We start from the raw sequence: 21,162 nt of genomic DNA, 5'->3' as shown, positions 1-21,162 counted from the left end.
CTGCTTGGTGGAAAAATCGAGCACCATGAAGTGGCTCATCCTGGCTCTGGTTTGTCTCCAGCTCTCAGAAGGGCTGGTGAGGTGAGTATTCCAGAACAGATATTGTAGTGAGGAGTGCATAGAAGTATCCACATAGTAAATAAATGAAGCATTTCTGTATTCCGCTAAGTAATGTCCTTATGTTCCTTACAAAGTGCTACTAATTGTATGATATTTGTAAATATATTTCTTCCTCTGCTCAGGTGTCCTCACTTTGGGTGGTAACACACTGATCTGTAAGAGGTACTTAAGCGGAAGGAACAGCATTATGGCAGGATACAGAGAGGAACAACATGAGAGATGCTTGGGAGGACGAACCATTTCCTGAGCTGCTCTTGTTCTTACAGAGTCACTCTGAAGAAAGGAAAGTCTATGCGAGAGGTGATGAAGGAGAAAGGCATTCTGGAGGATTTTCTGAAGCATCACAAAGTTGATCCTGCCAGGAAGTACCACTTCAATAATTACAATGTCGCTGATGTACCAATAGCCAACTACCTGGATGTGAGTATTAAAGCTCTCTCCCTGTCTCCTTTCTTTATGTAGTCTTCCTAGCCTTCTTTCCTTCCTTATTACCTAGTCAATCTATGTACTTCTGTGGTTATAAGTCAAAAGATCCCTCTTTTCAGTCTTTGGAAATCTGTAAATATTTTGAAGTGGTTTGGATGAAAAAATCTAACAGAATACAATGAACACACAGGTTCTGCTTCCAATTGTATTTCCGTTTGGAGTAAAAGCAGAGTCTGGATTGCCCTGCTTCCTCCCACTCCCACTTTATCATTCCCAAGTGTTTGCTGTGTTCCCTGAGACTCATCATGTGTCTACTCCAGAGACTGGATGTCAAGAAGTCACAGTTCTGTTCCTGGCTCTGACTGACTTGCTGGGTGAATTGGGCAAGTCACTTCTCTTCTTCATATCTCAATTCCCCCATATGCAAAATAATGGACCACCCCTGTGGACCTTAATTCCTTAAAAGCTGTAAAGACCTTTGGCATCTTCAAATGGAAGATGCTAGAGAAATCAAAATGTTGGAAAATGATTAAGAGCACAAAGGAATCTCCCGGCCCACACGTCTTCTCTCTTTGTAGTCCTTCTACTTTGGAGAGATCAGCATTGGAACTCCGCCCCAGAACTTCTTGGTTCTCTTCGACACGGGATCCTCCAACCTGTGGGTGCCCTCTACTTACTGCCAGACTGAGGCCTGTTGTGAGTACTGCTCAGCTGTTAAATATTCAGTAGATGCGTGTCCTGGGTGCATTGCTTCTGAGAAGTGGAGTCAAATTCCAACTAGGCAAGAAGCTACAGCATCTTCCAAACCAAAAATGATCCTCTCAGACAGTATTTGTGAATGTCATACTAAGATATCTGCTAGCCTGCTAAAGCTCTTTTCTAAGCCTTGAATACAGTATGAATCACTCTTTCCTTATAAAAGGTACTACAGTTTTCTAAAGTGGTAGTCCAAAACTCTACAGCTGAGATACTGCACTGTAGAATAGTGTAGTGTGTATACTAAAGTTTAAGCAGTCGTGCTGGGAGACAACAAATGCTGTGAATGGCATAACTATTACCCAGAGTTTTAGCTGGTATAAATTGACTTCAATAGAGCTACACTTATTTATATCAGTTGAGGATCTGGCACATAATTCTTAAATGTTATGGTTACAGGTACAATATAGGTAAATAAAGAAGATGGGCATTAAAAAAAGTCTGAGGTTATCTGGCTTAATATCCGTGCTTTGCTCTGTCATATAAGAACTCCTGGGCTGAGTCTTGGTCCTGTTCTTTCACTCCATGGGAAGTCAGCTGTTGGAGAAATGCTGCCTCGTCAGGGCACTCAGTCCGCAGTTGGATGGGACCGGCTCAAATCACATTGCAGCCACCAAAGAGAATGGCCATGATGTTGTAATCTTGTTTTTAATCTAGCCAATCACGCAAGGTTCAACCCCAACCAGTCATCCACCTTTTCCAATATTGGAGTGACCTACACCCTGGACTATGGGTTTGGAGACCTGACTGTGGTTTTAGGTTACGACACAGTGACAGTAAGTGAAAGTTGCGCCACCCCCGTCACACATTGTCATTTGAGCTGTGTCTCTGGCACCGTCAGAGAGCATTGGGATTAAAAACATGTGGGGTTGTGGATAATAAAGTCTTGTTTTGAATGCAACTTATTGAAGCGCGTACCCCACATAGCAGCAGAAATACGTGCTCTGTTGTTCTAGTTTAACTGCAGTGGGCTTGGAGACATTTATCTGAGGACACTTTATGAGCTAAATTCCACTGGCCTCCATGTTGTGACACCAGCAGTGAATTTGGTCCTGTACATACGATTTTTATGTTGTTAATTAGACCCTGTTAATACAGGACGTAAGGGCTTGAGAAACTTGCACCAGTTTTAATTTAAGATGTGAGTTTAAACCGATTTAGTAAAATCGGAGCAAACCCCAGGGTGGATGCCCTTGTGTTATTTTGAATGGCTTATTTTGGTGTCATTGAAGTTGATCAGGAACATAAGAGTGGGTCAGCTTCGTTAAGCAAAGTGACATAAAGCCACACTTAAAGCGAGAGAAGAGCTTCTACAAAGGAGTTTGCACCAGTTTAGCTGAACTGGTTTAAAAAATGATATAAGTTAAACTTGTCTTGTGTAGACAAGCCTTGAGTTAACCAGTGCATAGGTGAGTTAGGAATAATGCTAGCTATACTGACAATTACTTGGCACAAATTCGATTTTGCTGTGCCTTGAATTTTCTTTTCTGATTGAGACACTGTCCTCAGCTGACTCCCATACCATATAGAGTATATGCAGCTGCATAGAGAAGCATTAGGTCGGCATCTAATCTAATGATGTGCTTTATCAGACTGTCTTGAGTGTCAGCCACCCTTGAAAATGAAATAGTTGGTTGTTTTTGTTGTCAACATTTAGAATAAAATTCTAGCCAAGAGCAATGATTTTTTTACCCTGGTAGATCCAGAACATCGCCATTGAGCACCAGGAATTTGGTCTGAGTCAGAATGAGCCTAGCAGTCCCTTTTATTACACGTATTTTGATGGAATTTTGGGAATGGCTTATCCTCCCGTAGCCATACCGGGGTACAGCACACTTATGCAGGAGATGCTGCAGCAGGGACAGCTTACTGAACCCATCTTCAGTTTCTATTTCTCACGGTAAGATCTCTCTCTCACACCCCTCCTTTGTATTTTCAGTCTATATTTCCACCTCTTTCTCTCTCCCCACCATATATTTACCCTTTAGTCTGGTTTCTTACTGTCAATCCATCACCCAGTCCCCCCATCCACATGTATCTTACGCCCCATGCTCCACAGGGCAGAATTTGATTCCTGTCTGATATTTTAACCATTTTGCGTTTCCAGGCAACCCACGTATGATTACGGAGGGGAAGTCATCTTGGGAGGCGTTGACACCCAGCTGTTCTCTGGCCAGATTACCTGGGTACCTGTTACCCAAGAAGTTTACTGGAAGATTGGTATTGAGGAGTAAGTTCTGTTTGCAATCCTCCCTTTATTAACGTGGGCGTGAGCCTTTCCTCTTTATTGTCCACGGGCACTTTCCAGCTGCAATTAGTGAAGTCAGCTGCCTTTGGTGAACTCTACTTTTCTGTGCTTGAGGCTGACCAAAGGAGGGTTTCTGTCCCATTCTCTAGCTAGCCTAGAGAGATTATTACTTACACAAGATCTGATCTTGGCCCAGGATAAAGGTTGGGTCTGGATTTCAGACATTCTCAAAAGATTTTGAATCCAGGGTTTTGGTTCAAGTAATGCTAAAAGTGCCTCTTCTAGGCCCCAATTCAGCAGAGCTCTTAAGCAGTATTTTTAAACACGTCTAAGTCCTGAAGCAGCAACTTAGAGATAGGGGGATGCTTAAGTGCTTTGCTGAAGAGAGAGGGAGATAAGCATGCACTGAAAGTTAAGTGTGTGCTGCTGTCCTTTGCTGAATCGGGGCCAGTGACAGTGCTTGGCTTTATAGAATAAGAGGCCACTGAACTGCACATTACGGAGTATCTGAAGCCTTGTGCTCTTGGCTCAGCCTGCATCAGAGGCATTCTTGTGGCTGATAGACGTGCACAGTGAACTCTGTTGGGTTTCCCTCCTTAGGTTCACTATTGGACAGCAGGTGACTGGCTGGTGCAGTCAAGGCTGCCAGGGCATTGTGGACACTGGGACGTTTCTGCTCACCATTCCACAGCAGTACATGGGGGACTTCCTGCAGGCTGTGGGTGCCCAGGAATCCAATGGAGAGGTAGGAGCAACAGGTGCCTTGCCGCACTGCTGAGGACATCTGTGAGGGATTTTGCAATGTCTGACACGAGGAATCCAAGACACAAGAAGATGAGACTGATGGGCTTTTGGGTGATCCTACAAGGGTTTCTAGAAGAGCTCAGGGGTTTAAACCAGAAGTTTAAAGCTGCTGACAGCCTTAAGTACATCTGGGGAACAGAAAGTCTCCCCTGAGTTTGGGGAGAGAGCTTCTGATCTCCCTTTCCCCAGTGTAAATCAGAAGCAAGTCTGCTGAACTCAGTGGGCCAGATCATTGGTGGTATAAATGGGCGTAGCTCTGGAGTGATGTTGATTTACACACCCTAAAGTGCTGTCTCAGTGTAAAGTCAGCATGAGATCTGAAGCAGGCCGAGTGGGTGTACCATTGTGGGTGGCCACACATCAGGCAGAAGAGCATGTGTGAAGCTGGTGAACTGCTGCCTATGTAATGGCAGAGTGCTGCAGAGGTGTTTTTACTAGAGCTGTGTGAATAACTGGTTTTGCAGTTTCTCCAGACAACCAAAAATTCCGGGGAAATATTTAGTTCTGTTCCAAAAATGGTCGTCATCTTTCAGCAGATTGGTAAAGTTTATGTCAAGCCATCAAATCTGGTGTGAGCATTTCCCTTGATAACCGATAGCCCCCTGGTTAGGGAATGGGAGAGCCCCCGGTCTGAACTGCTGCTCTGGAGCAGGGACTTGAAATCAGAGTTTCCTCTCTCCCAAAGGAGTGCTCTAACCACAAGGGCCTGGCTATTCTGGGCTGTTACCTGCAAAAATCTAGGGCACTGTGCCTATACGCTATCGAGGGCTCACGGCATGACCCGGTTAATTTAGGTACCCCCACCTTCTCCCTACCGAGGGCTTAGGGATGAGTGTAAAGCACCTACCCTTACTCACGGGGCTCAAGGAAAACCTGGTCAGTTTAAGTACCCGCCCTTACCCACGGTTCTCAGGGCCATACGGGTCTGCGGGATCTTTTCCCGGTGAAGACCCTCACACAGCTGTGCTCTGAACATCTATTTATTAGCAATGTACAGAGAACACATATGTCAAGCCAATCTCTTATGCTCATCACTCCCAATATACAGACAAACTTCACCCAGTCAGGATTCACTCGTCCGGGAGTGCCGGTTGATGCCTCTGCACGTCATGGTCATGCAGAGCGCTCAGAGTTCTAGCTCTGGTTCCCAAAGAACATTGCTTTTTATTTGCATTACATAGGTAAACTAGTGACCACCTTTAACTTCACTAAACCTATGACATTATTCGATCCCCCTAGGTAGCAAAATGTAACCTGTCGTGCACTAGCACCTATGTTTCCTACTCCCTGCTCAGATCTTTTTCATGCTTTATCTTTCATGCCCGAATTGTCACCTATTTATAATCTTCTTTGTTTGTGCACATGATCAGCATAAATTCTCAGGTCAGAGCTTATCTGATCTATTTCACCGTTTGTTGGGGTCTTTCTGTATCCTCCCTAAAACTTCCCAGTGCCTGGGTGTCGCTACGTTACAGCCGTTGGTGTTATAACTCTTGGTGGGGGCATTCCTGAGGTGGGGATGCCTTAAGCACTGGAGTAATTTTTTCTCAATTTTAGTGGCTGATCAAGGCTAGTTTAGTATAGGGGTGAGTCAAGTCACAGGCTTACAGGGCTGGCTTGCTCTCGATTGCTTCTGTTGAAGCTTGTTCCCCTTTGTATAAAAGCTTAAATATTTATAATGCCAAAGAGATTTAAATCATTCTCTGCCTGATTCTCATGTTGAAATGGAACAGCTTCAACAGGAGAGACTGAGAGAAACACACCCCATAATAGCCTAGTGGTTAGAGCACTCAGCACAGGAGAGGTCTGAGTTCAAGTCCAGCTACTGGGTGGGGATTTGAATGTAGACTTCCCATCTCCCAGAAAGGGCCCTCACCATGGGGCTAAAAGTTATAAAGAGGGAACACATGTCTGAGTGTTGGCATGTGGTTTACTGGCCCTGAAAAACTTTCCACAGCTGAAACTATCAGGTCAAGTTCACAAATAGTTTTGGTCCACCTGAAACTGCATTTTTCAGCAAAAAGCTTCTCCCAGCTCTAATTTCTACCCTCAGTTGGGTAGAACTGTAGATACCATATAGTGGCCATTCTCCTCTGTTGGGAGCAGCCTCTGCTCTAGGTTGTTACTGTCTTAACCCGCTCTTGTTCTTTTCTTCCACAGTACGTGGCTGACTGCAGCAACGTCCAGAACATGCCGACCATCACCTTCATCATTAACGGATCTCAATTCCCGCTGCCCCCCTCCATCTACGTCCTCAATGTATGTATTACTTTAAAGGCAAAACCAACTTCTATCTTAGAGAGACAATGAACCATGCATGGTTTCCCAATCAGGAGTCAGAGCTTTTCTGCAAAGGCAGAGACCTTTCCCCAACCACCCCACCCCACTGTAGCGCTGTTTGCCTGTCATTTCTAACAACACTCAAAAAATGATGGGGTGTTTGGGTTCCAACAATGTGAGCTTATGGGAGCCTGCTCCTGCTCCCATCAAAACCATTGCGAAGCTCCTAAAAATTCTGTTGGCAGCCTACACAGCCCTAGAGACGTGTCTAACTCTTTTTCCCTCTTACAGAACGATGGCTACTGCAGTGTTGCAGTATCTTCTCAGAACGAGCAGCCAATCTGGATCCTGGGTAACATCTTCCTTAGGGAATATTATTCTGTCTTTGATATGGCTAACAACAGAGTGGGCTTTGCCCCATCAGCCTAGCCCAGCCAGGCCTCACCAGAACCGGATAAAGGCATTCCCTTTCCTGTCTAAATCTTCTCTCCTGGACACTGTTGGAATCAGACTGAGTTCATATGGACAAATTGAATCATTCTTAATGTACCTTGCGTACAGCCATAACTTGCTTTTGGCTTGTCGGTAACAATCAGTGCTCTCCAAATGTATTATTGTGAATAAACTGCAAAGAGTCAAATTCCTTTTTGTTGAGTGAAGATGGAGCCCAGCTGTTTGTTGGTGGTATCACAACCTTATCATCACACACCACTTGCTACTCAGGTATAAAGGAGGAAATTAACCTCTCAGTGATCCATTTCTGCCCCAATTTCAAAACAGCTAAGCACTTAGCAGCTCCCATTGAGAACAATGGATTAACCCCCTCTTTTGTTCCTATTAGGAAATCTTCTGCAGCACAGAATGACCTTTCTTTGCACAGCTGTAATGGAGATGCCGATTCTTGACTAGCTGGCAAGGGGATGTGGGCAACTTCATCCCCTGATGTTTGCAATAGGCTTTGAGATTCTCAGATGAGATGGGGATAGCGGGCCAAAATGTGGTTGCTGTGAAGGAGGTAAAGATCCTGTTTGTGCTCTGTATTTACACGCTATTACCATCGCATAGACACCCTGAGGCTGTGCCTCTGTTCCTATCAAGACTACCCTAACCAGTGGAATAGTATGTAGTAGGGCTCTCAAGCGATTAAAAAAATTGATTGTGATTAGCTATGCAATTAAAACAATTAATCACACTGTTAAACAATAATAGAATACCATTTACGTAAATATTTTTGGATGTTTTCTACATTTTCAAATACACCTCTACCCCAATATAATGTGACCTGATATAACATGAATTTGGATATAACACGGTAAAGCAGCAGGGAGCCCCAGGCCCTTTAAAGTACCACCTGCGCCCCTCTGCTTTACCACTTCATGTCCGAATTAGTGTGGAGCCCCAGGCCCTTTAAATCACTTCCTGAGCCCCACTGCCAGAGCTCCAGTGGTGATTTAAAGGGCCCAGGGCTCCCTGCAGTGGCTGGAGCATGGGGCCCTTTAAATCGCTGCTGGGGAAGCCGGTCCGGTCCAGCATGGCTTACTTTAACCTCTGGATACAATGTGGTTTCACCTATAACGCCGTGAGGTTTTTTTTGGCTTCAGAGGACCATGTTATATCACGGTAGAGGTGTATACTGATTTCAGTTACAACACAGAATACAAAGTGTACAGTGTTCACTTTATATTTATTTTTTATTACAAACACTTGCACTGTAAAAAACAAAAGAAATAGTATTTTTTAATTCACCTACTGTGGTGCAAACTCTTTATCATGAAAGTTGAACTTACAAATGTAGAATTATGTACAAAAAAAAACTGCATTCAGAAACAAAATAATGTAGAACTTTAGAGCCTACCAGTCCACTAAGTCCTACTTCTCGTTCAGCCAATCGCTCAGAGAAACAAGTTTGTTTACATTTGCAGAAGATAATGCTGCCTGTTTCTTGTTTACAGTGTCACCTGAAAGTAAGAACAGGCATTCGCATGGCACTGGTGTAGCCAGCGTCGCAAGACATTTACATGTTAGATGTGCTAAAGCAGGGGTGGGTGGCCAGCCTGTGGCTCTGGAGCCACGTGCGGCTCTTCAGACGTTAATATGCGGCTCCTTGTATAGGCACCGACTCTGGGGCTGGAGCTACAGGCTCCAACTTTCCGATGTGCCGGGGGGTTCTCACTGTTCAACCCCTGGCTCTGCCACAGGCCCTAACCCCACTCCACCCCTTCCCGCCCGCTCCCCTGAACCTGCAGTGCCCTTGCTCCCCTCCAGAGCTTCCTGCATGCCACGAAAGAGCTGATCTGGAGGTGTGGGGAGGGAGCAGGAGGCGCTGATTGGCAGGGCTGCTAGTGGGTGGGAGGTGCTGGGATCAGGGTGAGGGAGCTGTTGGGGGGCTGCTGACATATTACTGTGGCTCTTTGGCAATAACAATATAACAATAATAACAATATAAAGTGAGCAGTGTACACTTTGTATTCTGCGTTGTAATTGAAATCAGTATCTTTGAAAATGTAGAAAAACATCTACATTTTTTTTAAATAAAATCCAGTTGGTATTCTATTGTTTAACAATGCAATTCAAACTGTGATTAATGGCGACTAATTTTTTTGAGTTAAGCATGTGAGTTAACTGCGATTGATCAACAACCCTAGTACATGGAGTTCCTGATTTCCCATGACTGCAGCTTTAGTTTCGCCTAAGGCTGGTTACTGTTTCACATGTTGCCAGTGCAGAGCCTAATACGGAAACACAAGCTCAGCCTTAAAGAGGTGATGGACTAGGAAAGAAAACAGACAGTAGTTGTCCGAACTCTGCTCCCGCTGAAGTCTCTGGGAGTTCCGCCATTGACTTCAAGGGGATCAGGATTCGGAGGTGCAGCGCAGGCCGGCAGAAGAGCTGCCAGGATGGCTGAGGACTCAGCGGGTAGGGTTTCTCTCAGCTGATGCGTGTGGGGAGCTGTCCACTGAAACTCCTCACCTGCTAATGCGTTTGCAAATCGGCCTTTGGCTACTGCTGGAGAAGGGGAACCTGGGCAGGAAAGCATGAGAGGGATTAGATACTACAGTCCACAGCATAGTTCAGTTCGTGTCTAAAGCATGTTGTCGCTTCGTGTGCTACTGGAAGGTGCTCTGATACTATGGTGATGAGCACAGTATAAGAATCTATGTAGACTAGACTAGAATTTCCAGGAAAATGCAATGCAGCCCTTCCAGCACTGTGTGTGTGTGTGTTACTATGTATCTGGGTCCATTGAATGAGACTTTATGATCCACAGTTATTGGATTACAGGGCACTTCTGTAAGGTTAAGGATTTACCCTGGAGAACCTGCTTATTACTATTTAATATTTATATTACAGTAGCAGCTAGAGGCCTCAATTGAAACTGAGGTTTTATTGTGCTAGGTGCTGTATGGACATATACGAGAGAGTCCCTGCCCCAAAGAGCTGACCATCTAAATACACAAAGGGTGGGAGGGGAAACTGAGGCGCGGTGATTTCTACAGCAGGTCAGCAGCAGAACTGTGGCAATAATGCAGGTCTCCTGAGTCCCAGTGCACTAGCCGCTGCCTCTTGGTCAAAATATCCTTTCTCCTCATGGTTGTGTATTGTGTTCTGTGCTAATTAGCTGCTGCCATCCATCCCAGAAGCAGCTGCATTCTGGTAGCGCTTTGGTAGTCTGTCTATAAATGTTGGTTTCCCAGCCCACTCTTCTTCGGCCCATTTTGTCTGAGGGAAAGGAAGCACACAGTGACCTCAAAGCCTGAGGGCTTGAATGCAAATGCTCAGCATAAAGGACCCAAAGAGTCAGATCCTGCTTTCATTTAAATTGGCATAAAACCAGCAAGATTCCACTGATGTTAGTGAGGTTCCTTTACTCACAATTTTCACAGTTGCAAGAAAGCCCAATTTGGCCCCATCATTTTACCACTGAGAAATGTCCCTGGGCCTTTATATTTGGCACAAGGAAGGGCATGAAAAGCTTTTAGATGTAGTCATGTGCCAGGGCAAGGGCTGTGAGCTGGGGAACTTTGTTTCAGTTTCCAGTGCCCCTCATTTCAGAGCCAACTGTTTGCCACCAGGAAGCATCTCGGCCCCTTGTGGTGGCATGCTGAGGCGCATGCATCGCTATGGCAGAATCTATAGGGAGCAGCGGGTTGGGAACTTCCTTGTCTGAAGGCTGGGAAAGGAAAGTGCTTCATAAACTAGCCAGAAGGCATGAATGTGCCAAAGCAGAACTGCGAGAGCGTGCTAACGTTGCCCCAGATTTGAGAGGGGGTGTCCCCCATATTTTGGTGCACAAACCATATTGTGTGCATTCAGCCAGCATGAATTAATAAAACAGAACACCACATCGTTAAGGGTTAATTTGAAGAAGCAGAGCTCCTGGAAGCAAGGTCAACGTTACCTGTAGGTTTGCAGTTTCTGCTAATCGGAATGGGAGGAGAGGAGAAAAGAGTAGACATATTGAGACTGAAAGAAAATAAGGGGATGAAAAGCTTGAATTTGGATGCCTTTGAGAGAGAAGCTTATTATGACTAAGATTGTTAGGAATGTTTGTTGATAAGTAGTTTACTGAAGTTAGGAGAGGTGATGATCCAGTAGAGCAGGGGTTCTCAAACTGGGGTTGGGACACCTCAGGGGGACATGAGGTTATTATATGGGGGGTTGTGAGATGTCAACCTCCAGCCCAAACTCCGCTTTGCCTCCAGCATTTATAATGGTGTTAAATTAAAAACACTTGTTTATATATTTATAAGGGGAGTTGCGCTCAGAGGTTTTCTATGTGAAAGGGGTCAGCAGTAAAAATGTTTGAGATCCACTGCAGTAGAGGGTCAGTGTGTGTTTTGTAAAGTTATAAAAAGACTAGATAATAGAGCGTACTTTGGAGCAGTTCTCTGAAGCTATCCTGTGAGACTCTTTCCTGACACCTTACTCCCCAGTGGGGAAGCCACCAGCCATCCTCACATTCCAAACCAGTCACATTGAAATAATGTGGCATTGGGGTGTTAGGAAGATGATCTGGTCCTGATAATGCCCATCACCAGCAGATAAAGAAACAGATCTTAAGATGGTTAAAGAAAACTTCATTTGATAGCATCCTGCCAGGAAGAAATCACTTATCAATGGTTGTGGTTGTGAAACCTCCATTTCTGTATTGTTTTATCTTTATGGCTCCCACTTTTCTATTGTTAATCTGCCTGGTTCTCTAATTGTTTCTGTCTGCTGTATAATTAATTTTGCTGGATATAAGCTAATTAGGATAGTGGGATATAATTGGTTAAAGAATTATGTTACAATATCGACAAGGAGTCCGGTGGAATCTTAAAGACTAACAGATTTATTTGGGCATAAGTTTATGTGGATAAAAAACCTCATTTCTTCAGATGCATGGAGTGAAAATTACAGCTGCAGGCATTATATATTGACACATGGAGAGAAGGGAGTTACCTCACAAGTGGAGAACCAGTGATGACAGGTCCAATTCAATCAGAGTGGATGTAGTCTACTCTCAATAATAGATGAGGAGGTGTCAATTCCAGGAGAGGCAAAACTGCTTTTGTAATGAGCCAGCCACTCCCAGTGCCTATTCAAGCCCAAATTATGTATTGTAACATATGTTAGGATTGGTTAGTTAAATTTCAGTAAAATGATTGATTAAGGTATAGCTGAGAATATTACCATATAAACTGGGGTCAAACAGGAAGTGGGGGCAAGGGAAATTGGAATCATGTTTGCTGGGAGGGAACGGGAATAGGGAATGGGGAACAGGGACACAGGCAAGGCTCTGTGGTGTCAGAGCGGAGAAGGGAACACTGGGGAACAGATTCTTTCGGTGTATAGAGATAAGCTTGACTGGTGTGAAGGGCTTTGGAATATGCTTGCTTGGAAACTAACCTCAATAAACATTGCATTGTCTGCGCTTCGAACTTCTGGTCTTCTGCTTTCTGTCTACGTGACAAGAACCAGGGGAGAGGGTGCAGGCAAAGCCTTCTAACATACCATCTCAGATTCTAGATAATTATGTGGGATGTTCTAAGCCTATTGCTTATGTCTGTGTGTGCATAAATCTAATAAATTATAGTTTTAGATAAGAGCATGCTGACTTGTATCAATTTTCATCAGCTGAAAGCGCTGTGTTACCATTGATTTATTCCTGATGCTGACTGGTGTGAAACTATTAAGTCACCATTGCTGTGGGTTCTGAAAACCCTGGGTAAAGCTATTTCCAATGCACTGCTGCCTGAGCCCCCGTTGCTGTCCAATGTCCCTGAGGCCTCCTTGTATTACATCTGTTCAAACAGAGGATCAGTAAAAAGCTGTTGTCAGGGCATGTGTGATCCAGCATCCAAGAAGGGGTTAAAAAGGTCCACCTGTGTAGCTACAGGGATATCTTGGAGAGTTCCTGGAGGCCTCACCGTTCCTATTATTTCAAGTGGCAAGAAGAGGAAGGCTTACACCACATACGGTCAACCGGTGGAGTGCCTTGCCAGAGGATGCTGTGAAGGCCAAGACAACAACAGGGTTAAAAAAAGAACTAGATAAGTTCATTGAGGATAGGTCCATCAATGGTTATTAGCGTGGATGGACAGGGATGGTGTCACTAGCCTCTGTTTGCCAGAAGCTGGGAATGGGCAACAGGGGATGGATCACTTGATGATTACTTGTTCTGTTCATTCCCTCTGGGGCACCTGGCATTGGCCGCTGTCCGAAGACAGGATACTGCACTAGATGGACCTTTGGTCTGACCCAGTATGGCCATTCTTATGCTCTCACAATGAGCTTTGTCCTCAGATCCTGTGCAGATCTAGGACTGTGGGACTTAGCCCCTGAGTTCATGTTACAGAAGGTGAGTTGGTGTCAATGACACTTACCTGTTTTGAAGTAACTCCTTAGGAAGTTGGGGCCCAATTGTGATGTCAAGCACAGTGCCCTCAGCTGCAATCAGTGGGAATAGCTGAAATCCTGTCCTGGGAAAACAGTTCCACAGAATTCGAATCCTGGGTTTTCCTGCCTCGTGTTTGCTGACGGACGGTAAAATCCTAGCGATGACAAGACAGTTAGGGGTTTTCACGTATTGGAGCAGCTCAAGATTAAGAAGTTGGTGGAGCCTATGGTTTACCTTTTCCTGGTCACGTGTTAAAATCACAACACCTTTTCTTTGCTAGATTCTACCTCATTTCAGGGCTTATCTACGTGGTAAATTACCGTATGGCAAGCGAGGCTGTCGATCTACAGTGAATCTTTTTGCCATGCAGTAATGGCTACTGCTACAGTGCACAGAAAGTCTCCAGGTACAGCTTGGTGCACTGTGCTTTCAAATAGTAAGCCAAGCCACACTCTCGCACTTTCAGTGTGCCGGAGCAGCGTTTGCATGGGATATTACTGCGTAGGAAGATGGGGCCCTGCAGTGTCACGCCCTGGCTGGCTCCACAGTAGTTTGCCATGTAGACAATCCCTTAATACCACGTGTCAGTTTTTCTGAGGTAAGAACACACCTTTTTCCTAGTGGTGACAAGGCCTTCCAGCACTAAGTGACTTCAGATTAGAGCTGGTTGAAAAGTTTTTGTCTTAAGTTTTTTTTGTTTTTTGGGTTTTTTTTTGCTTTTAATGAGCAAATCGAAGCTTGCTCCAAATAAAATTCTGATCTTAATTTTTAAAATTTTTTAAACAAAAGAAAAGAAACGCAAACACTTTACACTGTTTTTTGTTTAAGTTTTTGCTTTTCAATGGAAGGTCAAGAAATTTTGATGCAAATTAAAATGTTTCCCTTTCATTAACATTTTTTGTAGGAAAAATAAATTTTATATACATTTATACACTTTACATAACTGCCCCTTCATTAGTATTATCAATTTCCATTCAGTCTAAAGAATGTCTAAAGAATGTTTTCCTTTGTTTTTGAAAAGAATGGGCTTGTGTTTGAAGCAAACAGATAATAGTCCAGTGTGCTGATTTTTCGATAAGACATTCCTTTGTCAGACGCAGAAGTTTCCTTCTTATTGGACCTCAATCATTTGATCTTGCTATCGAAGGCATTAATTGCTTTATAATCTCAGCACCCAAGAAAAGAAATGAATTTTTAAATACACAGAAGGTGTTGACATTGGATTAGTGCGGTGAGATAGGAAATTGGGTGTCAGCAATTAATGGGTATCCTGGGTACAATACCCATGGTATAAAAATAGGGACTCCATATCACAGACTTCAGCCCACTTCTGCTGTGGTGACTGACACATTCTGTACAGGAGCCGGCTGGTGGAGAAATCGAGCACCATGAAGCGGCTCATCCTGGCCTTGGTTTGCCTCCATCTCTCAGATGGGCTGGTGAGGTGAGTATCCCAGTGCCAGTATTGTAGTGATGAGGACATAGAAGTACCTAGACAGGTAACAGAAATACGTCAGCATTTCTGTATTCAGCTAAGCCATGCCTTTATCTTTCTTTAGACCGTCTATAATTTCTGTGGTATGGGCAAATCTATTTATGCCTCTGCACGGCCTTCCTCACTTTGGGTGGTAGAACATTGACCACTAAGAGGTCCATAAGATGAGGGAACAGCATCATGGCAGGGACAACATGACAGGTGACAGAAGGATGAACGCTTTCCTTGCTGATTTCTGAGTTCTCTTCTTCATTCTGTGCAGAGTCACACTGAGGAAAGGCAAGTCTGTCCGAGAGGCGATGAAGGAGAAGGGAGTGCTGGAGGACTTCCTGAAGAACCACAAAGTAGATCCAGCCAGAAAGTACTACTTCAATAATTACAATGTTGCTGAGGAACCAATAGCCAATTACCTGGATGTGAGTATTAAGGCTCCTTCTCTCTCTTCCTTGGCTGTTCTATAGCTCTAACTAGCTATTCCTTGCTTATTACCTACCTACCCACACAATTACCTAATGCATCTATGTACTGGTATGGTCCCATTAGTCTCAGACCTTGGAAAACTAAGTATTTGTAGAAAAAGGGATGCTTGGGTTCTGCTGTTTATTTTCTGCTTTGTTACTCTCAAGTATTTGCTGTATGTTCTCTGGCACATTTCCAGAGAAAGGTGTTAGGATTGTAGTATGGACTGGGAGTCAGATCTGGGGGTCTGTTCCTGGCTGTGCTACTGAATTCTGGGTGAGCTTGGGCAAGTCACTTCCCCTCTTCATGACTCCTTTGCCCAGTATGCATCAGGGGAATAATGGTAAACATCTTATCTCACCCCTTGTGAAGCTTAGCTTGTTAATGGCACTAAAAACCTTTAGGATCCTCAGCTGGAAGTAGTTAGAGAAGGACAAAATGTTAATTTAAAATGATTAATAGTGCAAAGGAATCCACCTGCCCCCACGTCTTTTCTCTTTTTTACAGTCCTTCTACTTTGGAGAGATCAGCATTGGAACTCCGCCCCAGAACTTCTTGGTTCTCTTTGACACTGGCTCCTCCAACCTGTGGGTGCCCTCTACGTACTGCCAGAGCGAGGCCTGCTGTGAGTACAGCTAGGCTCCTTAGCATAGGTGCATATCCTGGGTGCATTGTTCCTGAGAAGGATAGTCAAATTCCAACCAGGCAAGAAGAACTAGTCCTCTCAGACAGGCTTTGGCAATGTCATACGCCCCTATCTGCTACTCCTGTTCTGGAGAGCTTCACTAAGCTATGGCAACAATATGGATCGCTCTTTCCTCGTAAAAAGGTACTATGGTATTCTAAAGTTGTTGTTGACAACATCAGCAGTGGTGCTGTAGTGTGTTCTGAAGTTCAAGGAGTCACGCTGGGAGGCAACTACTGCTTTGAATGGCATAACTATTGGCCAGGCTTCAGCTGATATAAATTGACATAGGTGCATTGGTTTCAAAAGAGTGACATTGATTTACAACAGAGGACCTTGCCCAAATTTCTTAGCTACTCTGGTGTTGGGTGCAATAGAGATAAGAAGATAGATAATGTTGGTGACGTAAGAACTCATGCTCAGTGGTTAGTGCAGGGGTCAGGTTAGAGGAGAAGATGGTAGTCAGGAACTGGAGCTCAGGATCTGAACTGGAGTCAGTGGCCCCATGCCAGAAGCAAGGGTCAGAGAGTTAGGAATCAGAGCGGAAAGTCAGGACCCGGTTTCCTGGAGCAAGGCAAGGTGGGAGGCACAGAAGCTATCACAGCTGTAGGCAGATGCTTTGAGCAAATGCTGTGCCACTGCTGCTGCCTTAGGCAACTAGTTTGCTGACTCTTCACAGCAATCAGGCAGCCTACCACAGGCCAGCTGTGCTCCTTAGGTTGCCCAGGGCTCTGCTACAAGCCCTGATTCCTGACAGATAGTTACATACAGAATGAGGTGATGCGCTTTGCATTAGTGTTCTTCTCTGTTATACAGAAACTCCTGGGCTAACTCTTGGCTCTGTTCTTTCACTCCATGGGAAGTCAGCTGTTGGGAAATGCTGCCCTGTCAGGCTATTCAGTCACCGGGTGGATAGGAGGCGGTCAAATCCAAGAAAGTCACCATGATCTTGTTTTTAATCCAGCCGATCATGCCAGGTTCAACCCCAACCAGTCATCCACCTTTTCCAATGATGGACAGACCTACACCTTGAGCTACGGGAGTGGCAGCCTGACTGTGATTTTGGGTTACGACACAGTGACAGTAAGTGAAATATGCACTGCCCTATCCTGCATTGCCATTCACACTGTCCAAGACCAGAAGGGACCGTTGCGATCATGGAGTCTGACTTCCTGTATAACACAGCCCATAGCACTTCCCCAACATATTTCTTAGAGCAGAACTTTTAGAAAAACAGCCCATCTTGATATCAAAATTGCCAGTGATGGAGAATCTACCACAACCCTTGGTAACTTGTTCCAATGGTTAATTACCCTCATGGTTAAAAATGTATGCCTTATTTCCAGTCTGAATTTGTCTATCTTCAATTTCCAGCCATTTGATCATGTTAGACCTTCCTCTGTTAGCTTGAAGAGTCTGTCATTAAACATTTGTTCCCCCAGAGATACTTTTAGGGTGTAATCAAGGCACCCCTTAACTTTCTATTTGTTAAGCTAAACAGATGGAGCTCTTTGAGTCTATTGCTATAAGGAATGTTTTCTAATCTATTTGGGCTGCATCTCTAAAATCATCAGACTGCGTTACTATTAAAAACAGCAGAAATCACTGATAAAACTTTTCTCTAGAATATGTGATACATTGCTCTAGTTTTACTGCATGGGACATGGGGACATTTATCTGAGGATACTTCATGAGCTAAATGGTTTCAGTGTTGTGACACCAGGGATGAATTTGGTCCTGTACATTTGATTTTTATGTTGTTGATTGGACCCTGTTAATACAGGACATAATAAGGGCTTGTGTACATGAAGCTTGCATCAGTTTTAACTTAAGGTGTGAATTTAAACCGATTTAGTTAAATCAGTGCAAACTCCAGTGTTTACAGTCCTATGTCTGTTTAAGAGTGGCCTATTTGGGTATAGCTGAATTGATCAGAAGCATAAGAGGGCACAGTCATCTGATTTTGTTACTGTAATTTTGTGTAAAATTCCAGGTTAGAGTGATTATTTTCTTCCCTGCTAGGTCCAGAACATTGCCATCACCAATCAGGAATTTGGTCTGAGTGAAGATGAACCTACCAGCCCCTTCTACTATGCCTATTTCGATGGGATTTTGGGAATGGCTTATCCTGCCATGGCAGTAGGGGTCTCCTATACACCTATGCAGGAGATGTTGAAGCAGGGCCTGCTTACTGAACCCATCTTCAGTTTCTATTTCTCCCGGTAAGATCTCTCTCACTACCCCTCTCTCTGTCTCCATTACCACATATAACACTCTATTTTCCCATTTCTCTTTCACATTGTACCTATCTCTCTATATATCATATACCAACTCACTCACCCACTCTTTATTTGACTCTATGTATCTATACATCTGCTCACCCACCCACCCACCGCTATGTCTCTTTTCCCACCGGGTGACACGGGATGGATCACTTGATGATTACCTGTTCTGTTCATTCTCTTTGAAGCATCTGGCATTGGCCGCTGTTGGAAGACAGGATACTGGGCTAGATGGACCTTTGGTCTGACTCAGTATGGCCATTCTTATGTCCTGTCTGTCGGTCTACTACCATAAGTACCCCTCTGTTTATTTTCTGTCTGTCTAACCATTGACCCCCACACACCACACATACCATCCCACTCCCCATCCACATATATGTTACAACTCCTGCCCCATAGGAGGGTAGTTTGTGTAACACATGTCTGATGCGTAACCATGTATGTTTCCAGCCAACCAACATATAATTATGGAGGAGAAATCATCTTTGGAGGTGTTGACACCCAGTTGTTCTCTGGCCAGATTACATGGGCACCCGTGACTCAAGAGGTTTACTGGCAGATTGATATTCAGGAGTAAGTTCTGTTTGCAACCCCTCCACCCCCCCTACCCTTTATTAACATAGGCATCGGTCTTTCCTCCTTATGGTCTGTAGGGAGCCTTTCTGGCTGTAATTAGTGGAGTCAGTTGCCCTGTGTCAACTCAAACTCTCCCTGGAGGAGGATGAATTTGGATCAGATCTGGATTTCAGGCACCCTCGAAAGGAGTTTGGATCCAGGTTTTTGGTTCTAGTAATAAAAGCTCCTAACCTAGCTTTCTATTCTGCAAACCAATTTGAACTTTAAACACATGAGGAAATCCCATTCATGTTAATGGGACTTAAGCATTTACTTAAAGTGAAGTGTATGCTTAAGTGCTTTGATGAACAGAGATGGGCTTAAGCTTGTACTAAGAGTTAAGCGTGTGCTTCTGTGCTTTGCTGAATCAGGGCCAGGGACAATGCTTGGCTGTATAGAATAAGGGTGCCAGGGCTGCAGGTTATCGTGTATCCAAAACCTGGTCTCATCTTGTATCAGAAGCAGTTCCTTTTGCTGACAAGTTGCTATAATGATGTTTCTTGTATTTCCCTCCTTAGGTTCGCTATTGGACAGCAGGCGACTGGCTGGTGCAGCCAAGGCTGCCAGGCTATTGTGGACACTGGGACGTTTCTGCTCACTGTCCCACAGCAGTACATGGGGTACTTCCTGCAAGCTGTGGGTGCTCAGGAAGCCAATGGAGAGGTAGGAGCAACAGGTGCCTTGCCGCACTGCCGAGGACGTCTGTGAGGGATATTGCAATGCCTGACATGAGGAATTTGAGACACAAGAAGATGAGAATGATGGACTTTTGGGTGATCAGGCACAGGTTCCTAGAGGAGCTCAGGGACAGAGTCTTAAAGCTGGTGATGGCACTAATTACAGCTGGGGAACAGGAAGTCTCTCCTGAGTTTGGGGAGAGAGCTCCTGATCTTCCTTTTCCCAGTGTAAATCAGAAGTAACTCTACTGACATCTGTGGGCCAGAGATCTGGCTGGTGTAAATCAGCACAGCTCTGGAGTTGTGCTGATTTACCTCAGTTGAGGAGCTGGCCCAGTGTAAAATCAGCAGGAGATCTGAAGCTGGCATGGTGAACGTAAGCGTGTGTGGGGCTGGTGAAGCTGCTGCCCATGTGAGGGCGGAGTGCAGCAGGGTGGTTTCTCCCCTCTATTGGCTAGAAGGGTCGATACCTGGCAGTGCTACTTGCATCTATTGGAGGCCCTGTAAGGACAGCTTCTGCTCTCGACTGTCACAGCTGTAACCCTCATTTGTCTTCCGTTTCCACAGTACGTGGTAAACTGCAACAACGTCCAGAACATGCCTACCATCACCTTCGTCATTAGCGGATCCCAGTTCCCGCTGCCCCCCTCTGCCTATGTCTTCAACGTATGTATTATTTTAACAGCATAAAACACTTTTATCTCACCGAGACAGTGACCCAGCAGGAAGCCAGAATTTCCGTGCAAATGCGGCGACCTTTCTCCTGCACTGCAGCTCTGTTTGCCTAGGCTGGGGTGGTTGCATTCCATCACTGTGAGCTTGTAGGAGGGCCTGCTGCCGCTCTCATCAGTCACTGCAAAGCTGCCACTAATTCTGCTGGGGCTTCCATGGCTAGCCTACATAGCCCTCTGCCTAGTCAAACAGCCCTGATGCCACCTCTCTCTGTTTTTCCCTCTGATAGAATAATGGCTACTGCACAGTTGGGATTGAGTCCACGTACCTGCCTTCCCAGAATGGACAGCCCCTCTGGATCCTGGGAGACGTCTTCCTCAAGGAATATTATTCTGTCTATGACATGTCCAATAACAGAGTGGGCTTTGCCCCATCAGCCTAGACAAGCAGTTCATCCGCCTGAATCGGACGAAGCCTTTCCCTTCCTCTTTTCCGCTGGACACTGATGGAATCAGACTAATTTCATATGGACAGATTGCATCCTTCTTCATATGCCTTGCATAGCTTTTCTTTGGTTTGCATGCAACAATCAGTGCTCTCCAAATGTATCATTACAAATAAACTGCAGTGAATCCAATTGTCTTGTGTCGTCTTTGGAGTTTGTTGAGTGAAGGTTGAGCCCAGTTGTCTGTTTGTGGGTCCCGCAACCTTATGATGGTGCACACACTACTCACTGGGACACAAAGCAGCAAGTTAATCTGTT

At 44.8% G+C, this 21,162-nt stretch overlaps 2 protein-coding genes across 2 annotated transcripts; both read left to right on the top strand.

Annotated features, from left to right (window-relative positions):
- On the top strand, window positions 1-7,128 carry LOC115650882 (gastricsin-like). The gene is made up of 9 exons (XM_030561435.1): window positions 1-81; window positions 387-540; window positions 1,125-1,242; window positions 1,960-2,078; window positions 3,003-3,202; window positions 3,410-3,532; window positions 4,151-4,295; window positions 6,515-6,613; window positions 6,926-7,128. Exons 1-9 carry the CDS (start codon window positions 26-28, stop codon window positions 7,061-7,063), a joined length of 1,152 nt encoding a protein of 383 aa, XP_030417295.1. The 5' UTR covers window positions 1-25; the 3' UTR covers window positions 7,064-7,128.
- Window positions 7,129-14,877: 7,749 nt separating this feature from the next.
- LOC115651610 (gastricsin-like) lies at window positions 14,878-20,841 on the top strand. Its single transcript, XM_030562700.1, has 9 exons — window positions 14,878-14,958; window positions 15,272-15,425; window positions 15,976-16,093; window positions 17,118-17,236; window positions 18,176-18,375; window positions 18,886-19,008; window positions 19,569-19,713; window positions 20,295-20,393; window positions 20,689-20,841. Exons 1-9 carry the CDS (start codon window positions 14,903-14,905, stop codon window positions 20,839-20,841), a joined length of 1,167 nt encoding a protein of 388 aa, XP_030418560.1. The 5' UTR covers window positions 14,878-14,902.
- Window positions 20,842-21,162: the final 321 nt, after the last annotated feature.

Source organism: Gopherus evgoodei, chromosome 4 (genome assembly GCF_007399415.2).
Source record: "Gopherus evgoodei ecotype Sinaloan lineage chromosome 4, rGopEvg1_v1.p, whole genome shotgun sequence".
NCBI classification, from domain to species: domain Eukaryota; kingdom Metazoa; phylum Chordata; order Testudines; family Testudinidae; genus Gopherus; species Gopherus evgoodei.
The sequence above is the reverse complement of the archived record's forward strand: the minus strand, read 5'-3'. Positions and strand labels throughout refer to the sequence as shown.

What these genes read in the sequence shown, in the direction of transcription:
- LOC115650882 (XM_030561435.1), top strand. Translation starts at nt 26, where the DNA reads ATGAAGTGGCTCATCCTGGCTCTGGTTTGTCTCCAGCTCTCAGAAGGG. An exon ending in TTCAGTTTCTATTTCTCACG is followed by an intron (nt 3,203 to 3,409) that starts GTAAGATCTCTC and finishes TTGCGTTTCCAG; the next exon opens with GCAACCCACGTATGATTACG. An exon ending in TGGAAGATTGGTATTGAGGA is followed by an intron (nt 3,533 to 4,150) that starts GTAAGTTCTGTT and finishes TTCCCTCCTTAG; the next exon opens with GTTCACTATTGGACAGCAGG.
- LOC115651610 (XM_030562700.1), top strand. Translation starts at nt 14,903, where the DNA reads ATGAAGCGGCTCATCCTGGCCTTGGTTTGCCTCCATCTCTCAGATGGG. An exon ending in CTGCCAGAGCGAGGCCTGCT is followed by an intron (nt 16,094 to 17,117) that starts GTGAGTACAGCT and finishes TTTTTAATCCAG; the next exon opens with CCGATCATGCCAGGTTCAAC. An exon ending in CTCAGGAAGCCAATGGAGAG is followed by an intron (nt 19,714 to 20,294) that starts GTAGGAGCAACA and finishes CCGTTTCCACAG; the next exon opens with TACGTGGTAAACTGCAACAA.